Raw genomic sequence first — 18,793 nt, forward strand, 5'->3', positions numbered from 1 at the left:
GTGAGGGGGTAGGGGTGTTGGTGAGGGGGTAGGGGTGTGTGGTGAGGGGTAGGGGTGTTGGTGAGGGGTAGGGGTGTGTGAGGGGGGTAGGGGTGTTGGTGAGGGGGTAGGGGTGTTGGTGAGGGGGTAGGGGTGTTGGTGAGGGGGTAGGGGTGTGGTGAGGGGTAGGGTGTGGGTGAGGGGTAGGGGGGGGGGGTGGGGTGTGGGTGGGGGTGGGGGGAGGGGGAGGGGGTAGGGGTGGGTGTGAGGGGTAGGGGTGTTGGTGAGGGGGTAGGGGTGTTGGGTGAGGGGTAGGGGTGGGGGAGGGGGAGGGGTGTGGGGAGGGGTAGGGGTGTGGGTGAGGGGGTAGGGGTGTGGTGAGGGGGTGGGGGTGGAGGGGGGTAGGGGTGTGGGTGAGGGTAGGGGTGTTGGTGAGGGGTAGGGGTGTGGGGAGGGGTGGGGGGGGAGGGGGGAGGGGTGTGGTGAGGGGTAGGGGTGGGGGGGGTAGGGGTGTGGGGGGGTAGGGGGGGAGGGGTAGGGGTGTGGTGAGGGATAGGGGTGGGTGAGGGGTAGGGGTGTGGTGAGGGGTAGGGGTGTGGTGGGAGGGGGTAGGGGTGGTGGGGGTAGGGGTGTGGTGAGGGGTAGGGTGGGAGGGGGTGGGTGTTGGTGAGGGTAGGGTGTGGTGGGGGGAGGGGTGTGGTGAGGGGAGGGGTGTGGGTAGGGGTAGGGGTGTTGGTGGGGAGGGGTGTGGTGAGGGTAGGGTGTTGGTGAGGGGGTAGGGGTGTTGGTGAGGGGTAGGGTGTTGGTGAGGGGGGTAGGGGTGTGTGCTCTGATCATGCGCAATTAGATGAAAACATTATTGAAGTATTTTAAAGCATGCCGAGATTATTTACCTCTCGTTATAAAAGGTTAGGTTAGGTTAGGTTAGGTTAGGTTAAGTTAAGTTAGGTTAGGTTAGGTTAGGATTAGTTTAGGTTAGATTACATTAGACTAAGTTAGTTAGGTTTTAATCAAGTCATAACGAATTTTTTTACCCACGACGAACAATATTTTTTCTTAATTTGTCGCCGACACCGATTGATGCTCCTTTGTTTTCAATGGTTCTGTGAGTCAGCGGATCTATGAGTCAGTGGTTCTGTGAGTTAGCGGTTCTGTGAGTCAATAACGACTTAAGACCACCTGAATGAGGACCTAAGACCACCGTGTATGGGTTGGGTCAGGTGGCGGCAGAGATGACAAAGGAGAGAGGCGACGACCACAGGTAAGGAAGTGGTGCGTCTGGCCCGTCACTAAACGATACAACACAATAGTTAACACTCTCTACACACACACTCTAACTCTACACACACACACACACTCTAACTCCACACACTCTAACTCTACACACACACACACACTAACCCTACACACACACACTCTAACTCTACACACACACACCTCTAATTACACACACACACACACTCTACCTCACACACCACACACCTACCAAACCCACACACTCACACCACCCACACACCACTACCACCTCCACACACCCACCACCCACACACTCACTACCTCCCACACACTCACCACTTACCTCCACACACTCACCACTCTACCTCCACACACTACACTACCCACACACTCACTCTCTACCCACACACACACACTCTACTCCACACACTCACTACTCTAACTCCACACACTCACTACTCTACCTCCACACACTCCATACCTTCCTCCATTCCTGTCCCCATTCCTTGAGACATGTGTACAATATGTCAGGTGCCACTAGAGGGTTCAGGCTTAGGTTAGGTTCAAATGGTATGTTATTGTTTTCTTGTTAGGAATCTTTCGTAATTGGTTTATTTTCTTCGATATATTCTGACGACATTTTATTCATCTCCTTATTGTGTTAAGTTTCTTCTTCAAACTGGTTTTGTTATTCCTTTCTAATCTCTCTCAGTTTTATCACTTTTTCCTTCGCAACTCTCTCTCTCTCTCTCTCTCTCTCTCCTGCTGGGGTGGAGACACTAGGTACTCGGCCCACGGAGCTGGTTTATGAAGGTCTTCCGGTCATCATTGCTGCTCTCTCAGGTAGCCTCATTGTTCTCCTCACTGGACCAGACCTGAGGTGAGGGAGGAGGGAGAGGCGGCGGGAAGGTGAGGGAGGTGAGGATGGGAGGGAGGGAGGAAGAGAGAGTGAGAGGTGGTGGGAAGGTGAGGGAGGTGAGGATGAGAGGGAGGAAGGTGAGGGAGGGGAGGATGAGAGGGAGGAAGAGAGAGTGAGAGGCGGCGGGAAGGTGAGGGAGGTGAGGATGAGGAGGAGGGAGGAAGAGTGAGGAGGTGGTGGGAAGGTGAGGGGTGAGGGATGGGGAGGGAGGAGGAGAGTGAGGAGGGATGTGTGGGAAGGTGAGGGGAGGTGGGGATGGGAGGGAGGAAGGAAGAGTGAGGGAGGCGGCAGGAAGGTGAGGGGGTGAGGATGGGAGAGAGGAGAGAGAGACAGGTGGGGAGGTGAGGGATGGGAGAGGAGGAAGAGACGGGTGGGGGGTGGGGATGGGAGAGGAGACAGGTGGGGAGGTGAGGGGATGGCCTAAGGATGAAGAGAGTAAGAGGAGGAAAGGAGAGTGGGGACGATAGAGAGAAGAATACAATACAGAAAGTTTGGTTTGGTTAGGTTAGGTTAGGTTAGGTTAGGTTAGGTTAGGTTTGGTTAGGTTAGGTTAGGTTAGGTTAGGTTAGGTTAGGTTAGGTTAGGTTTGGTTAGGTTAGGTTAGGTTAGGTTAGGTCGAGTGTTGAAGTATTCTATATAAACACTCTCAGGTTATTTTCTTAGTGTGTACAAAAGCTCACATGTAAATGGTGTTAATTTGGCCCCAACATACAGGTAAATGATACGTGACTGTGTTGTGGTTGGTGGTGGTCAGAATTAGCCCGGTTGACTACACTAACATCGTGGCAACTCTGTCTTACACCTGTGCTTGTTAACTAAGAAATAACAACTTAATTCAGACAATGTTGGTCAGGATGCGTCTCGGGTGAAGAGTGAATTGGCAGGGTAGGGTAGGCCATAGATTAATTAGTATTTGAATTATATCTTATTTTCGTCCATAATAAGTCAGGTTTTTTTAATGACAGAAATATATAAAATAAGAGATGAAAAGTCATTACTATCACTCAACCAATCAGAGTGAGGTACCGTCCTTATATCTGAGGGTTGGCGACCACAGTCCTCCCCTCTAAACGTTCTAAGGTTTAGTATGTCTCTGGGGGCTAGTTTATAATTTAATTCATCCATCCCAGTGTCTGCCTTCCCCTGGCCCTCCTACCCTCAACTGTGACCATTAATATTTCTGTTATTATTCCCTCATCCTTAATTATATGATCAAAGTATTTCTCTTGAAGTTTTTGCTAATCTTTGTATTTCTTCATTTGTTTTCCTGTCAGTGTAGTTCATATGAGTTTGATATTCAGTAAAGAAATTTTGTTTTTAGAGGATAAACCAGAGTGTTGTATGAGGACAGCTCGAGACAAGATGGTGTTGTGGTTTAACTTGTAAAGCGTCGAGAATGGTCAGAGAGTATCGTGGTCCAGCCATTACCCAACCCCATAGCTGTCACCTTCTCCTCCCAAAAGCCGATTTACTGAAGACTCAAGACGTATCATTAGGCCCCAAAACAACTCGTTTTTGATGCCTCTCACTTCGTTATTTGAAAACCAGACCCCATCATCTGTGAGGCAGTGTTCACGAGAAGAGTTAGTACCAGAGTGTAGCGCCTCCTACCCTAGCTGCTGCTGCTCTCTCTCTCTCTCTCTCTCTCTCTCTCTCTCTCTCTCTCTCTCTCTCTCTCTCTCTCTCTCTCTCTTCTTGGTCAACTTCCCATTCCTGCCCCTAATCATGTCTCTATCCCTGCTCCCATTCCTGCCTCCATTCCGCTCCTATTCCTGCCCCCCATGCCTCCATTCCTATCCCACTTCCTGTCCCCCTGCCTCCAATCCTGCCTCCATTCCTGTCATCATTCCTGCCCCTATGCTACAGTCTGTACATGTTAAAGAAATACTCGGTACATGTTAAAACTGTTGAGCCGAGAGAAGTTTAATGGTGTGTGTGTGTGTGTGTGTGTGTGTGTGTGTGTGTGTGTGTGTGATAGTTCATATGTAAATTCGAAACACAATTTACAACCAGACACACTGTTGGCCGTACTAACACAAGCTGCCCTGTGTATCTGAACATTAGTTGTATCGAAAGTATATATATTGACAGTACTTTGGTATATACGAGAGCATTTATACAAGGGATGTACAGAAAGGCTACACATTGTTCAGTCACTCAAAAAACTACTTATACAAATTTGTGTTGAAAAAATATGACACAACAGACGAAGGATTTTGACAACCCTACCGAGACAACAGGAGTCACAGTGTTCATTATGGAATTCATCGTCACCCCCAAGTACAGATAGTTGTTTGAGTGACTGTACCTGGAGTGTAAGATATAGTACACGTCCCCTCCTCCTGACGCCACCAATGTATACAGTATGTGTTAGAGGAGCTGGTTCCCGCCCGGCTGCATCACTATCTCTACCGACGGGTCCAGCCATCCTCCTCCTTAACTTTTCTTCACAGTCGTCCTGGTTTTATTGTCTTGTGTGTTAACGAATTTTTATTATAAGGAAAAAACCCCAAGAATTTCCAAGATGGTGATCAATTTGGTTTGTTTGTTTATGGTCTAATGGTCGGTTATAACAACAATACTGAGGTTCGTAGAATTTTTTTTAAGGGTGGTGATCGACACGGTTTGTTTACATGGTCGGTTACAACAACAATCAGGTTCTTAATTAACTGTACAGGTGGATATGACTGTACCTACCATCACATTAACTGGTTCTTAATTAACTGTACAGGTGGATATGACTGTACCTACCATAACGTTAACTGGTTCTTAATTAATTGTACAGGTGGGGGTGACTGTCGACCCTCTACATCCACGATAACTGGGGTTGTAGTGTACTGCAGGTGGATATGACTGTTTGTTGGTTGTACCATCTTAACTGTTCTTGTGTGTTGTTGCAGGTGGATATGACTGTACCTACCATCACATTAACTGGTTCTTAATTAATTGTACAGGTGGATTGACTGTACCTACCATCTTAACTGGTATGTTAACTGGTTCTTTAATTGTACAGGTGGGATATGACTGTACCTACCATCACGATAACTGGTTCTCCTCGAGCATACCTGTAGGAAAAGATTATTATTATTATATTTGGAGACAGTTTAGGTTAGTTAGGGTTTAGTTAGGTTAGGTTGTTATTTAGGTTAGGGCCTCAACGTTACTATATCAAAACTTAACCTAGCCTTCAAAAACAGAGGAGAGGATTCATGACAGCTGTAGACCACTCCACCCTCCACTTCACCCCCACCAAAACAAACCCCTATGATGCTGATCAACTCTTCCACAACATTATTCTCTCTATGTCAACAACAACAAAACAGTCAACAGAGAATAAGAGTCGCTAGTCTAAAACTTATCTCAGTAGTGGGTGGGCAGGTAGTGGGTGGGGGAGGTAGTGGGTGGGCAGGTAGTGGATGGGCAGGTAGTGGGTGGGGCAGGTAGTGGGTGGGGGCAGGTAGGGTGGGGCAGTAGTGGGGCAGGTTGTGGGTGGGGCAGGTAGTGGGTGGGGCAGTGGGTGGGGCAGGTAGTGGGGGGTAGGTGTGGGTGGGGCAGGTAGTGGTGGGGCAGGTAGTGGATGGGGAGGGTGGGGGGCAGGTAGTGGTGGGAGGGTGGGTAGGTGGGTGGGGGGTGGGTGGGTGGTGGGGAGGTGGGTGCAGGTAGTGGGGGGGCAGGTTGTGGGTGGGGCAGGTAGTGGGTGGGGCAGGGTGGGTGGGGGGCAGGTGTGGTGTAGGTAGTGTGGGTGGGGGCAGGTAGTGGGTGGGGCAGGAGGGTGGGGAGGAGTGTGGGTGGGGCAGGTAGGGTGGGGAGCAGGTAGTGGGTGGGGGCAGGTGGTGGGTGGGATAGGTGAGTGGGTGGGGTAGGTAGTGGGTGGGGTAGGTAGTGGGTGGGGCAGGTAGTGGGTGGGTTATATACTGTACAGGTGAGAGCAACAGGTGTTTCCGGTGGACCGTGTTAAAGCCTTGATCATCCCTCCCTCCCTGACCACCTGTTGCATCACACACACTTGACGGAGGTGTTCACACGGCCTCACTCCTAATCACAATCATCACTACACCTACTCACCTGTGTTTACCTGTTCTCGATATTCAATTAAGGTTCAACTTCCCACTCACCGCCTCTCAAGCCTTAACCTAACCTAACCTAACCCACCACCACATCAGACCAAGCCTTAACCTAACCTAACTCACCACCACATCAGACCAAGCCTTAACCTAACCCACCACCACCACATCAGACCAAGCCTTAACCTAACCTAACCTAACCTAACCCACCACCACATCAGACCAAGCCTTAACCTAACACCATCACATCAGACCAAGCCTTAACCTAACCCACCACATCAGACCAAGCCTTAACCTAACCCTACCACATCAGATTGAAATATCAACGCCTAACCCACCACCACATCAGACCAAGCCTTAACCTAACCCCACCCACCACATCAGACCAAGCCTTAACCTAACCCACCACCACATCAGACCAAGCCTTAACCTAACCCACCACCACATCAGACCAAGCCTTAACCTAACCCACCACCACATCAGACCAAGCCTTAACCTAACCCACCACCACATCAGACCAAGCCTTAACCTAACCCACCACCTTTCACTGTTATTATTTAATGAACAGTGACTGGGAATTACACATTAAATTTCCCTTATTTACACATCCTAAGGAAACAGTTCGTCATCCTTACCTGTAAATAACCAAACAAAAAACCATCGCTATTTTTTATTGACGCAGCAACTCCCATCTGTTGTTTCTCCCACGGGATTTTGTTTTGGATTTTTCTGTTAAATATATCAACTTTTTTTTGTAAGTTAAAGGACAGAGTAATGGTTAATGTCTGTTATTTGAAGTTACTATTAGGGAATAAAAAATGAGGAGAGTTATTTATAGAATATCGTTACTGATCTGGAAACGATACGTATGGATAACGCGAGGATGACGATAGGTTAGGTTAGGTTAGGTTAGGTTAGGTTAGGTTTAAGGTTATTAAACTTTAGGTGAAATAAACTGAAGTGGGAAATATTCTTCAGTTAATCCAACACAATAAACATTACTAATAAATATTTAAGTTTTGTACGTCGCCATTCATCACGGGGTCAAGGTACTACTGAGCAGGAGGGAAGGGTGGATGGTGAGTGAAGAGGGGAGCTGGTTTTTTTCTTCCAGGGGGTTGAGAAGGGGGTAGGGGTGAGGAGGAGACGGTGGGGGGAGAACAAGGAGAGGGGGGGAGGAGGAGGGAGGAGGGACAGTGGGGGGAGGAGGGTGGGGAGGGGGAGGACAAGGAGGGAGACGGTGGGGGGAGGACGAGGAGGGGGAGGAGGGGGAGGAGGAGACGGTGGGGGGAGGACAAGGAGGGGGAGGGGACGGTGGGGGGGAGGACAAGGAGGGGGAGGGAGGACGGGGGGAGGGACAGGAGGGGGAGGAGGAGACGGTGGGGGGGGAGAACAGGAGGGGGAGGAGGGGACGGTGGGGGGGAGGAGGGAGACGGTGGGGAGGACAAGGAGGGAGGAGGAGACGGGGGAGGAGGGAGGGGGAGGAGGAGACGGTGGGGGAGGGACAAGGAGGGGGAGGAGGAGAGGTGGGGGGAGGGGGGGAGGGGGAGGGGAGGGAGGAGGGAGACGGAGGGGGAGGAGAGACGGTGGGGGAGGACAAGGAGGAGGAGGAGACGGTGGGGGAGGAGGAGGAGGAGGAGACGGTGGGGAGGACAAGGAGGGAGGAGGAGTGGGGGGAGGGGGAGGAGGCAGTGGGGGGAGGAGACAGTGGGGGAGAACAAGGAGGAGGAGGAGACGGTGGGGGGAGGGACAAGGAGGGGAGGAGGGAGACGGTGGGGGAGAACAAGGAGGGAGGAGGAGACGGTGGGGGGAGGACAAGGAGGGAGGAGGAGACGGTGGGGGAGGACAAGGAGGGAGGGAGTGGGAGGTGGGGAGAGCAAGGAGGGGGGAGGAGGAGACGGTGGGGGGAGGAACAAGGAGGGGGAGGAGGGAGACGGTGGGGGGAGAACAAGGAGGAGGAGGAGACGGTGGGGGAGAACAAGGAGGGGAGGAGACAGTGGGGGAGAGAACAAGGAGGGGGAGGAGGGAGACTGGTGGGGAGGACAAGGAGGGGGAGGAGGAGACGGTGGGGAGGACAAGGGGGAGGAGGAGACGGTGGGGGAGGACAAGGAGGGGGAGGAGGACGGTGGGGGGAGGAGACGGTGGTGGGAGGGAAAGGAGGGGAGGAGGAGACGGTGGGGAGGACAAGGAGGAGGAAGGGAGAGAGGTGGGGGAGGACAAGGAGAGGGAGGGGACAGGTGGGGGAGAACAGGAGGGAGGAGGAGACGGTGGGGAGACAAGGAGGGAGGGAGGAGACGGTGGGGAGGAGAGGGAGGAGAGGGGGAGGGGGGGGGGAGGGAGGTGGGGGAGGACAAGGAGGGGGAGGAGGAGACGGTGGGGAGGGGGGGGGGAGGGAGACGTGGGGGGGACAGGAGGGGAGGAGGAGACGGTGGGGAGGACAAAGGAGGGGAGGAGGAGAGACGGTGGGGAGGACAAGGAGGGGGAGGAGGAGACAGTGGGGGTGGGAGGAGACGGTGGGGGGAGGAACAAGGAGGGGAGGAGGAGACGGTGGGGGAGAACAAGGAGGGAGGAGGAGACGGTGGGGGAGAACAAGGAGGGAGGAGGAGACGGTGGGGGAGGACAAGGAGGGGGAGGAGGGAGTGGGGAGGACAAGGAGGAGAGACAGTGGGGAGAACAAGGAGGGGGAGGAGGAGACGGTGGGGGAGGACGGAGGAGGAGGAGACGGTGGGGGAGGACAAGGAGGGGAAGGAGGAGACAGGGGGGGAGGAGGAGAGGTGGGGAGGAGAGGGGGAGGAGGAGACGGTGGGGGAGAACAAGGAGGGGGAGGAGGGGATAGGGAGAACATTGACAGATTGGTTTCTGGGTTGCTGGCTGGACCACTTTGCTGTACACTTCAACCCACCGCTGTACACTCTACCCACCGCCGTATACCTACCCACCGCTGTACACTCTACCCACCGCTGTACACCTCCCCACCACCGCTGTACACCTACCCACTGCTGTTACCCACCGCTGTACACTCTACCCACAGCTGTACACCCTCCCACCGCTGTACACTACCCACCGCTGTACACCTCCCCACCGCTGTACAACTACCCACCGCTGTACACTCTACCCACCGCTGTACACCTCCCCACTGCTGTACACTCTACCCACTGCTGTACACTCTCCACCGCTGTACACCTCCCCACCGCTGCACACTCTACCCACCGCTGTACACTCTACCCACTGCTGTACACTTACCCACCGCTGTACACTCACCCACTGCTGTACACGCCACACTCTACCCACTGCTGTACACCTGCCCGGACAACAGTCACCCCATAGGTCTAACATCTCTCCTTTACCTCTCATTCTCCTTAGGCCTACAGCCTCCTAAACCCTGGTGTGTGTGTGTGTGTGTGTGTGTGTTGTGTGTGTGTGTGTGTGGTGAGACCCATGGTACAGAACGTCACTACTCATTAATATCACTTTACACCTGATTACAGCAAACTGATACAGTAAACTAATTATTACACTGTTTCATAATGTTATAAATACTTATGTAATTATTCTAAACGATATTATTATTATTGTTATTGTTGTTATCATCATCATCATCATCATCATCACGGCCATAACATCAACAAACTTCATAAGTTAACTTGACCAAGATGAGGAAGAATAAGAGACCACTTGTCATGTTCTTCACCAGTTCCTTATCGCATGTGTCAGACCTCTTAGCATCCCTACCCCAACACTCATTTTCTTTCTACCTCCTCTCTTTCTCCTTCATGTTCCTCTCACCTCCTCCATCATTTTCTATATTCATCTCTTACTATGTTATGCCTCCCCTGACCTCTATCAAGTCAGGTTATGTTCCAGTGAATTTAAGTAGAAAATTAAAGACGTCATACAGACAGGTGGAGACTGGGGTGGAATGAGAGACACAGAGAAGAAGAGGTAATGTGAGACAGAGAGAAGAGACACGGAGAATGAGCTTGAGTGAGAGACGAAGACTGAGATAGAATGCGAGGCAGAGAGAAAGACAGAACGAGAGACAGAGACAGAATGCAAGACAAACAGAACGAGAGACAAACGGAGACACTAACAGAGACAGAGAGATAAACAATGAGTCAGCCAACACAGCGGCGCGGCTCAGTAGGTTAGCGGCATTTCCTCCATCACTAAAGCGATCACCTGTTGTCGAAAAAAATATACCATCTGACTTGACGATATCCGGAGGAACGTTTGTTTCACTACTGGGGCTACGGAGATGTGTGTGTTGTAGGCAGATCATAGCGGTAGATGTTGCCTGGCAGCTTCACGGTCAGGTCAGGCTGGTGTGGTTGTCTACTCAGCCGGAAATATTGTTTACATTGAGTGAATGTTGCTCCTGTTGTTTACATTGAGTGAATGTTGCTACCGTTTACTGCAGCCTTGACTATATTGTGAATCATTTAGAACACATTGATTATTAGGCTATAACATTGGGTTCCAAGTGCTGTCATACACACAGACGTTTCCAGCTGACGGGCACAGTGAGAGGTTCCGGTCAGGGAATAACATCTTATCTCATTTTAATTTTATTTCTAACGTGGGAATAAGCATAGAGGTTAAAAATACGACATTATTGAGGGAATGTTAGGTAGGGAGATGTGTGGTGTAGGGATGTGTTATGGTGCAGTATGGTGTCTGTAGGGATGTGTTATGCTGTGTGGGAGGCAGTATGGTGTCTGTAGTGAAGTGTTATGGTGTGTGGAAGGCAGTTTGGTGTCTGTAGTGAAGTGTTATGGTGTGGTATGCAGTATGGTGTCTGTAGTGAAGTGTTATGGTGTGTGGAAGGCAGTATGGTGTCTGTAGTGATGTGTTATGGTGTGTAGGAGGCAGTTTGGTGTCTGTAGTGAAGTGTTATGGTGTGTGGTATGCAGTATGGTGTCTGTTGTGATGTGTTATGGTGTTGGAAGCGGTGTAGTGTACTGGCGAGTAATATAGAACAAGGTAGGATCCAGTGTTGGTACTAGGCGAGGTACAGTGTGTGGTGGTACTAGGCGAGGTACAGTGTGTGGTGGTACTAGGCGAGGTACAGTGTGTGGTGGTACTAGAGGTGTGGGTGGTACTAGGCGAGGTACAGTGTGTGGTGGTACTAGGCGAGGTACAGTGTGTGGTGGGGCCAAGGCGAGGTACAGTGTGTGGTGGCAATGGAGGTGAACAGTGTGTGGTGGTACTAGGCGAGGTACAGTGTGTGGTGGTACTAGGCGAGGTACAGTGTGTGGTGGTACTAGGAGGCACAGTGTGTGGTGGTACTAGGGGAGCAGTGTGTGTCAAGGGTGTGTGGTGGCAAGGCGAGGTACAGTGTGTGGTGGTGGTACTAGGCGAGGTACAGTGTGTGGTGGTACTAGGCGAGGTACAGTGTGTGTGGTACTAGGGAGGTACAGTGTGTGGTGGTACTAGGCGAGTACAGTGTGTGGTGGTACTAGGGGAGGTACAGTGTGTGGTGGTACTAGAGGTACAGTGTGTGGTGGTACTAGGCGAGGCATGTGGTGGTACTAGGGGAGTACAGTGTGTGTGTTGGTACTAGAGGTACAGTGTGTGGTGGTACTAGGCGAGGTACAGTGTGTGGTGGTACTAGGCGAGGTATGTGTGTTGGCAGAGGTACAGTGTGTTGGTACTAGGAGGTACAGTGTGTTGGTCAGGCGAGGTACAGTGTGTTGGTACTAGGCGAGGTACAGTGTGTGGTGGTACTAGGCGAGGTACAGTGTGTGGTGGTACTAGGGGAGGTGTGGTGGTACTAGGCGAGGTACGGTGTGGGTGGTACTAGGCGAGGTACAGTGTGTGGTGGTACTAGGGGAGGTACAGTGTGGTGGTACTAGGCGAGGTACAGTGTGGTGGTACTAGGCGAGGTACAGTGTGTGGTGGTACTAGGCGAGGTACAGTGTGTGTGGTGGTACTGAGGCGAGGTACAGTGTGTGGTGGTACTAGGCGAGGTACAGTGTGTTGGTACTAGGGAGGTACAGTGTGTTGGTACTAGGCGAGAGGTACAGTGTGTGGTACTAGGGCGAGGTACAGTGTGTGGTGGCACTAGAGGTACAGTGTGTGGTGGTACTAGGGAGGTACAGTGTGTTGGTACTAGGCGAGGTACAGTGTGTGGTGGTACTAGGCGGTACAGTGTGTTGGTACTAGGCGAGGTACAGTGGTGCGGAAGATCCCACGGGATAATAAGGTAATAGCAGGGTTGGTGGGAACACGGTGCGCTCCGCCTGCCAGAGTGCTGCACTACTGACGGGCATATAGCCACACCTCGGATATCCCAACCACACCACTGCCACACCAAAACCACACCCGCCACACCCCAGCCATACCAGCCACATCCCAGTATGCCAGCCACACCCAGCCATACCCAGCCACACCAACCCACTGTCTACTGAAATCATGTGTAATTAACCTACCAAGCTGCTGTACTGAAGGTGACCAGCCATTATTATGACTTACTGTAGTGCCGAGGGATGACTGACGAGGAGGAAGTACTGTTTAAGGAAGACAAACTGGAGGTACAGGAGGAGGAGGAGGAGTACAGGAGGAGGAGGATGCAGTGGGAGGAGGAATGCAGTGGGAGGAGGTACAGGAGGAGGAGGAGGTGCAGTGGGAGGAGGAGGTACAGTGGGAGGAGGGAGGAGAAGAGACAACAGCAGCAGCAGCAGGAGGAGGGAGGAGGAGGAGGAAGAGATGAATATGAAGTGAATTAAGACCGCGGTAGGTTGAGAGGTCCGCTACCTGCCCAGCACCAGCCTGACGGAGAAATGCCGACCATCCGCACACAACATTTCCTTTTCACCCTATACCTGCTCACGGCTGATGGCAGATGGTGTTGGTGGCCAGGTGGGTGTGTTGATTGAGGTGGGTCTTGGTGGTCAGGTGAAGGTGGTCAGGTGGAGATTGTGGTCAGGTGGTGTTGGTGGCCAGGTGGTGTTGGTGGTCAGGTGAAGGTGGTCAGGTGGTGATTATGGTCAGATGGTGTTGGTGGCCAGGTGGGTGATGGTGGTCAGGTGGTGTTGGTGGCCAGGTGGGTGATGGTGGTCAGGTGGTGTTGGCAGGGTCAGGTATGTTGGGTGGAGTGGGTGTTGTGGGTGGGTGTTGGTGGGTGTTGGTGGCCAGTAGGTGTTGTGGCCAGGTGGGTTAGAACATAAGAACATAAGGAAATAAGGAGTCTGCAATAAGCCGGTTGGCCTGAGCATGGCAGCTCCTGTCGAGAGTTACTACCACTCTCTATCTCCATGAATCTATCCAGCCTCCTTTTGAAACTTTCCAGCGTTCCACACTTACTACAAAGTTGCTAAGCTTGTTCCACTTGTTCGCCACCCTATTTGTGATAGTTCCTTCCTATCCCTCCTAAACCTAAACTTATCAACAAATCCGTTGCTACAGGTCCTATCCTGCTCGAGATATTATAAGAACTTTATCTATATCGCCTTTATTGATGCCTTTCACCCACTTAAATACTTCTATCATATCTCCCCGCACTCTTCGTCTTTCTAGGGAATGCAAGTTTAGTTTCTTTAATCTATCTTGATATGGAAGGTTTCTAAGTCCCGGAATCATTTTGTCATTCTTCGCTGCACTGACTCCATTGGTCAATATCCATTCTCAAGTAAGGACCAGAACTGAACCGCATAATGGAGGTGCGGCCTGACTGAGCGTAAGATATAGTTGCAATAAACCTCTGCACTCTTATTACTTACACTTCTAGATATAAACAATACTCTGTTGCCTTATTTCGAACATTAACGCATCTTTTTTCCTGGCCGTAGGTCCGGCTTCTAAGTACCCTAGGTCTCTTTCACAAGTCGACTTCTCTAGGTTGATGTTGTTAAGGCTGTATACAATGACAGTATTTGTTCTTCCAATATTAAGTACGCTGCACTTGCTGGTGTTGAATTTCATTTGTCATTTTTCTGACCACTCGTGCAGTTTATTTAAATCCTCCTGTAGTGCATTTGCATCCTGCTCTGAATTAATCTCCGCCCTATTTTGGTGTCATCCACAAACTTGTATGTCACTGCTGGATCCCAGTATCTAGATCGTTTATATAGATTATGAACAAGAGTGGGCCCAGTACTGACCCCTGGGGAGCCCCACTGGTTACACAGCCCCGCTCAGATTTAACACCATCTACGCTGACCCTCTGTGTTCTATCGGTGAGCCATGGTTTTATCCAATTTAAAACTTTCCCCTTGATACCATGAGCCTTAACTTTTCTCAGAAGCCTCTGATGCGGTGGTGATGGTGGCCAGGTGGGTGGGTGGGTGATGGTGGCCGGGTGGGTGTTGGTGGCCAGGTGCTGTTGGTGGCCAGGTGCTATTGGTGGCCAGGTGGTGATGGTGGCCAGGTAGGAATGGGCCACATACATTCAGGAACCAAGTGACTTCTTTGGTAACATCTCCCTCTTGTAGTGACCAGACAGACCACACTTTATATTAACACTAAGATAACACAACGCTAAGATAACACAACACTGAGATAACACAACACTGAGATAACACAACACTGAGATAACACAACACTGAGATAACACAACACTAAGATAACACAACACTGAGATAACACAACACTGAGATAACACAACACTGAGATAACACAACACTGAGATAACACAACACTGAGATAACACAACACTGAGATAACACAACACTGAGATAACACAACACTGAGATAACAAAACACAACTGGTTATCACAGGAGAACTAACTTAGAGAACAGGGAAGATAACCTACTTATAATATATGGGTTGAGCTTTTGGCCACATGACACTTAGAGAACTCAGGCGGGTCAGAGCTACTTGATAATGAGGCCAGATGTGCTGGACCATGGAAGAGGAGGAAGGGGGAGGAGAGAGGCAGGACAGTGAGGACAGGTATGCTGGACCATGGAAGAAGAGGAAGGGGAGGGAGAGGAAACAGGACAGTGAGGACAGGTATGCTGGACCATGGAAGAGGAGGAAGGGGGGGAGGAAACAGGACAGTGAGGACAGGTACTGGACCATGGAAGGGAGGAAGGGGAGGAGAGGAAACAGGACAGTGAGGACAGGTATGCTGGACCATGGAAGGAGGGAAGGGGGGAGAGGAAACAGGACAGTGAGGACAGGTATGCTGGACCATGGAAGAGAGAGGAGAGGGGGAGGAAACAGACAGTGAGGACAGGTATGTGGACCATGGAAGAGGAGGGAAGGAGGAGAGGAAACAGGACAGTGAGGACAGGTATGCTGGACCATGGAAGAAGAGGAAGGGGGAGGAAACAGGACAGTGGGGACAGGTATGCTGGACCATGGAAGAGAGGAGGAGAGAAACAGGACAGTGAGGACAGGTATGCTGGACCATGGAAGAGGAGGAAGGGGGAGGAGAGGAAACAGGACAGTGGGACAGGTATGCTGGACCATGGAAGAGGGAGGAAGGGGGAGAGAAACAGGACAGTGAGGACAGGTATGCTGGACCATGGAAGAGGAGGAAGGAGGAGGAGAGGAAACAGGACAGTTAGGGACAGGTATGCTGGACCATGGAAGGGGAGGAGGAAACAGGACAGTGAGGACAGGTATGCTGGACCATGGAAGAGGGAGGAAGGGGGGAGGAGAGGAAACAGGACAGTGAGGACAGGTATGCTGGACCATGGAAGAGGGAGGAAGGGGGAGAGGAAACAGGACAGTGAGGACAGGTATGCTGGACCATGGAAGAAGAGGAAGGGGAGGAGAGGAAACAGGACAGTGAGGACAGGTATGCTGGACCATGGAGAGGAGAAGGGGGAGGAGAGGAAACAGGACAGTGAGGACAGGTATGCTGGACCATGGAAGAGGAGGAAGGGGAGGAGAGGAAACAGGACAGTGAGGACAGGTATGCTGGACCATGGAAGAGGAGGAAGGGGGAGGAGAGAAAACAGGACAGTGAGGACAGGTATGCTGGACCATGGAAGAGGAGGAAGGGGAGGAGAGAGAAACAGGACAGTGAGGACAGGTATGCTGGACCATGGAAGAGGAGGAAGGGGGAGGGAGAGAAACAGGACAGTGAGGACAGGTATGCTGGACCATGGAAGGAGGAAGGGGAGGGAGAGGAAACAGGAGATGAGGACAGGTATGCTGGACCATGGAAGAGGGAGGGGGGAGGAGAGGAAACAGGACAGTGGGGACAGGTATGCTGGACCATGGAAGAGGAGGAAGGGGAGGAGAGGAACAGGACAGTGAGGACAGGTATGCTGGACCATGGAAGAGGAGGAAGGGGAGGAGAGAAACAGGACAGTGAGGACAGGTATGCTGGACCATGGAAGAGGAGGAAGGGGAGGAGAAACAGGACAGTGAGGACAGGTATGCTGGACCATGGAAGAGGAGGAAGGGGAGGAGAGGAAACAGGACAGTGAGGACAGGTATGCTGGACCATGGAAGAGGAGGAAGGAAACAGGACAGTGAGGACAGGTATGCTGGACCATGGAAGAGGGAGGGGAGGAAACAGGACAGTGAGGACAGGTATGGACCATGGAAGAGGAGAGGAAACAGGACAGTGAGGACAGGTATGCTGGACCATGGAAGAGGAGGAGAGGAAACAGGACAGTGAGGACAGGTATGCTGGACCATGGAAGAGGAGGAGAGGAAACAGGACAGTGAGGACAGGTATGCTGGACCATGGAAGAGGGAGGAAGGGGAGAGAGTGAAACAGGACAGTGAGGATGAAAGGCACCATGGAAGAGGAGGAGAGGAAACAGGACAGTGAGGACAGGTGCATGCTGACCATGGAAGAGGAGGGGAGGAAACAGGACAGTGAGGACAGGTATGCTGGATGGAAGAGGAGGGAGGAAACAGGACAGTGAGGACAGGTATGCTGGACCATGGAAGAGGAGGGGAGGAAACAGGACAGTGAGGACAGGTATGCTGGACCATGGAAGAGGAGGGGAGGAAACAGGACAGTGAGGACAGGTATGCTGGACCATGGAAGAGGAGGGGAGGAAACAGGACAGTGAGGACAGGTATGCTGGACCATGGAAGAGGAGGAGAGGAAACAGGACAGTGAGGACAGGTATGCTGGACCATGGAAGAGGAGGGGAGGAAACAGGACAGTGAGGACAGGTATGCTGGACCATGGAAGAGGAGGGGAGGAAACAGGACAGTGAGGACAGGTATGCTGGACCATGGAAGAGGAGGGGAGGAAACAGGACAGTGAGGACAGGTATGCTGGACCATGGAAGAGGAGGAGAGGAAACAGGACAGTGAGGACAGGTATGCTGGACCATGGAAGAGGAGGAGAGGAAACAGGACAGTGAGGACAGGTATGCTGGACCACAGAAGGACAAGACTCACCTGGTGCACAAAGACGTCTTGTCCACCGTCATCGGGGGTGATGAAGCCCCAGCCTTTGGCAACGTTGAACCATTTGCATTTTCCTATCCGCAGCCTCCCCACCTCCCCTGTGAAACACATGCTTATTAATACACACGGAGAAATACACACTTATTTACCTCACACACACTCAGTCATGTACAGTCACCCACAAAAGTCCTGTCACCTCTCCTCCTGAACCATGAACCCCCGAGAGATTCAGACTCGCGAACCCGAAGCAGGAAACTGATGCCATTATTCTGTCCATAAATGCTTCGGGTTCACGAGTCTGAATCTCTGGGTTCACGGTTCAGGATGAGAGGCGACAACACTACAATAACTTACAAAACATAACAAAACTACATTGATAAATATATTCCTACATTATATACAGCTATAAATTATTGAAATAAATAATAGTAATTTATAATCCGAGGAACAATTATTATAAACCACAATACAGGATGTGACTCACAACCTGGGATAAACACATACACAGCGGCCTGACCTCACTCCACCCGCCACGTCCGTTCACCCACACTGACCTGACATGATTCACCTGGCCAAGTGTGACGAGGAAATATTACAGTTTGTTTTAAGATAACCTGACTGGTTGTGGTACTTTCCTATCGACTGTGACACTTCCCTACCGACTGTGACACTTCCCTACCGACTGTGACACTTCCCTGCAGACTGTGACACTTCCCTACCGACTGTGACACTTCCCTGCCGACTGTGACACTTCCCTACCGACTGTGACACTTCCCTGCCGACTGTGACACTTCCCTGCCGACTGTGACACTTCCCTGCCGACTATGACACTTTCCTCTGTCATCTACAAACCTGGGCGCCTCCCACTCCTGAGCTGAGGTCCACTGCCCTGGCTATAGGTTTTAATGTTTGTCCTTTCAGTAAAAAAATTACCCCTGAGTCCCGCTGACCCTCGAGGCTTTACTACGTGCATCTCAGCCTAACATTCTGAGCCAAGGACGCACGCACGCACGCACACACACACGCACGCACGCATATCATTATGTCTAAATCAAATGTAAGTTTGTATATTTTCAGACACCGGCTGCAACTCGATAAACCGTTTATTATTATTATTATTATTATTATTATTATTATTATTATTATTATTATTATATTATTATTATTAGTAGTAGTAGTAGTAGTAGTATTACACACACACACACGCTTATATTTGTGTGTGTGTGTAGAAGGCAATAGGTAAGATAGAAATAAGTAAACAGAGGGAGCTTG

At 51.2% G+C, this 18,793-nt stretch overlaps 1 protein-coding gene across 1 annotated transcript in view; it reads right to left on the bottom strand.

Annotated features, from left to right (window-relative positions):
* Window positions 1-18,082, bottom strand: part of LOC121873437 (protein lin-28 homolog) — a 37,216-nt gene extending 19,134 nt beyond the window's left edge. The window contains exons 1-2 of the mRNA XM_042377016.1: window positions 18,076-18,082; window positions 17,513-17,619 (exon numbers count right to left, since the gene is read on the bottom strand). Of these exons, the coding sequence (XP_042232950.1) occupies window positions 17,513-17,619; window positions 18,076-18,082 (114 nt within the window). The remainder of the gene's footprint in view (window positions 1-17,512; window positions 17,620-18,075) is intronic.
* Between the last annotated feature and the right edge of the window lie 711 nt (window positions 18,083-18,793).

Source organism: Homarus americanus, unplaced genomic scaffold (genome assembly GCF_018991925.1).
Source record: "Homarus americanus isolate GMGI-L3 unplaced genomic scaffold, GMGI_Hamer_2.0 scaffold11151, whole genome shotgun sequence".
Lineage (NCBI taxonomy): Eukaryota > Metazoa > Arthropoda > Malacostraca > Decapoda > Nephropidae > Homarus > Homarus americanus.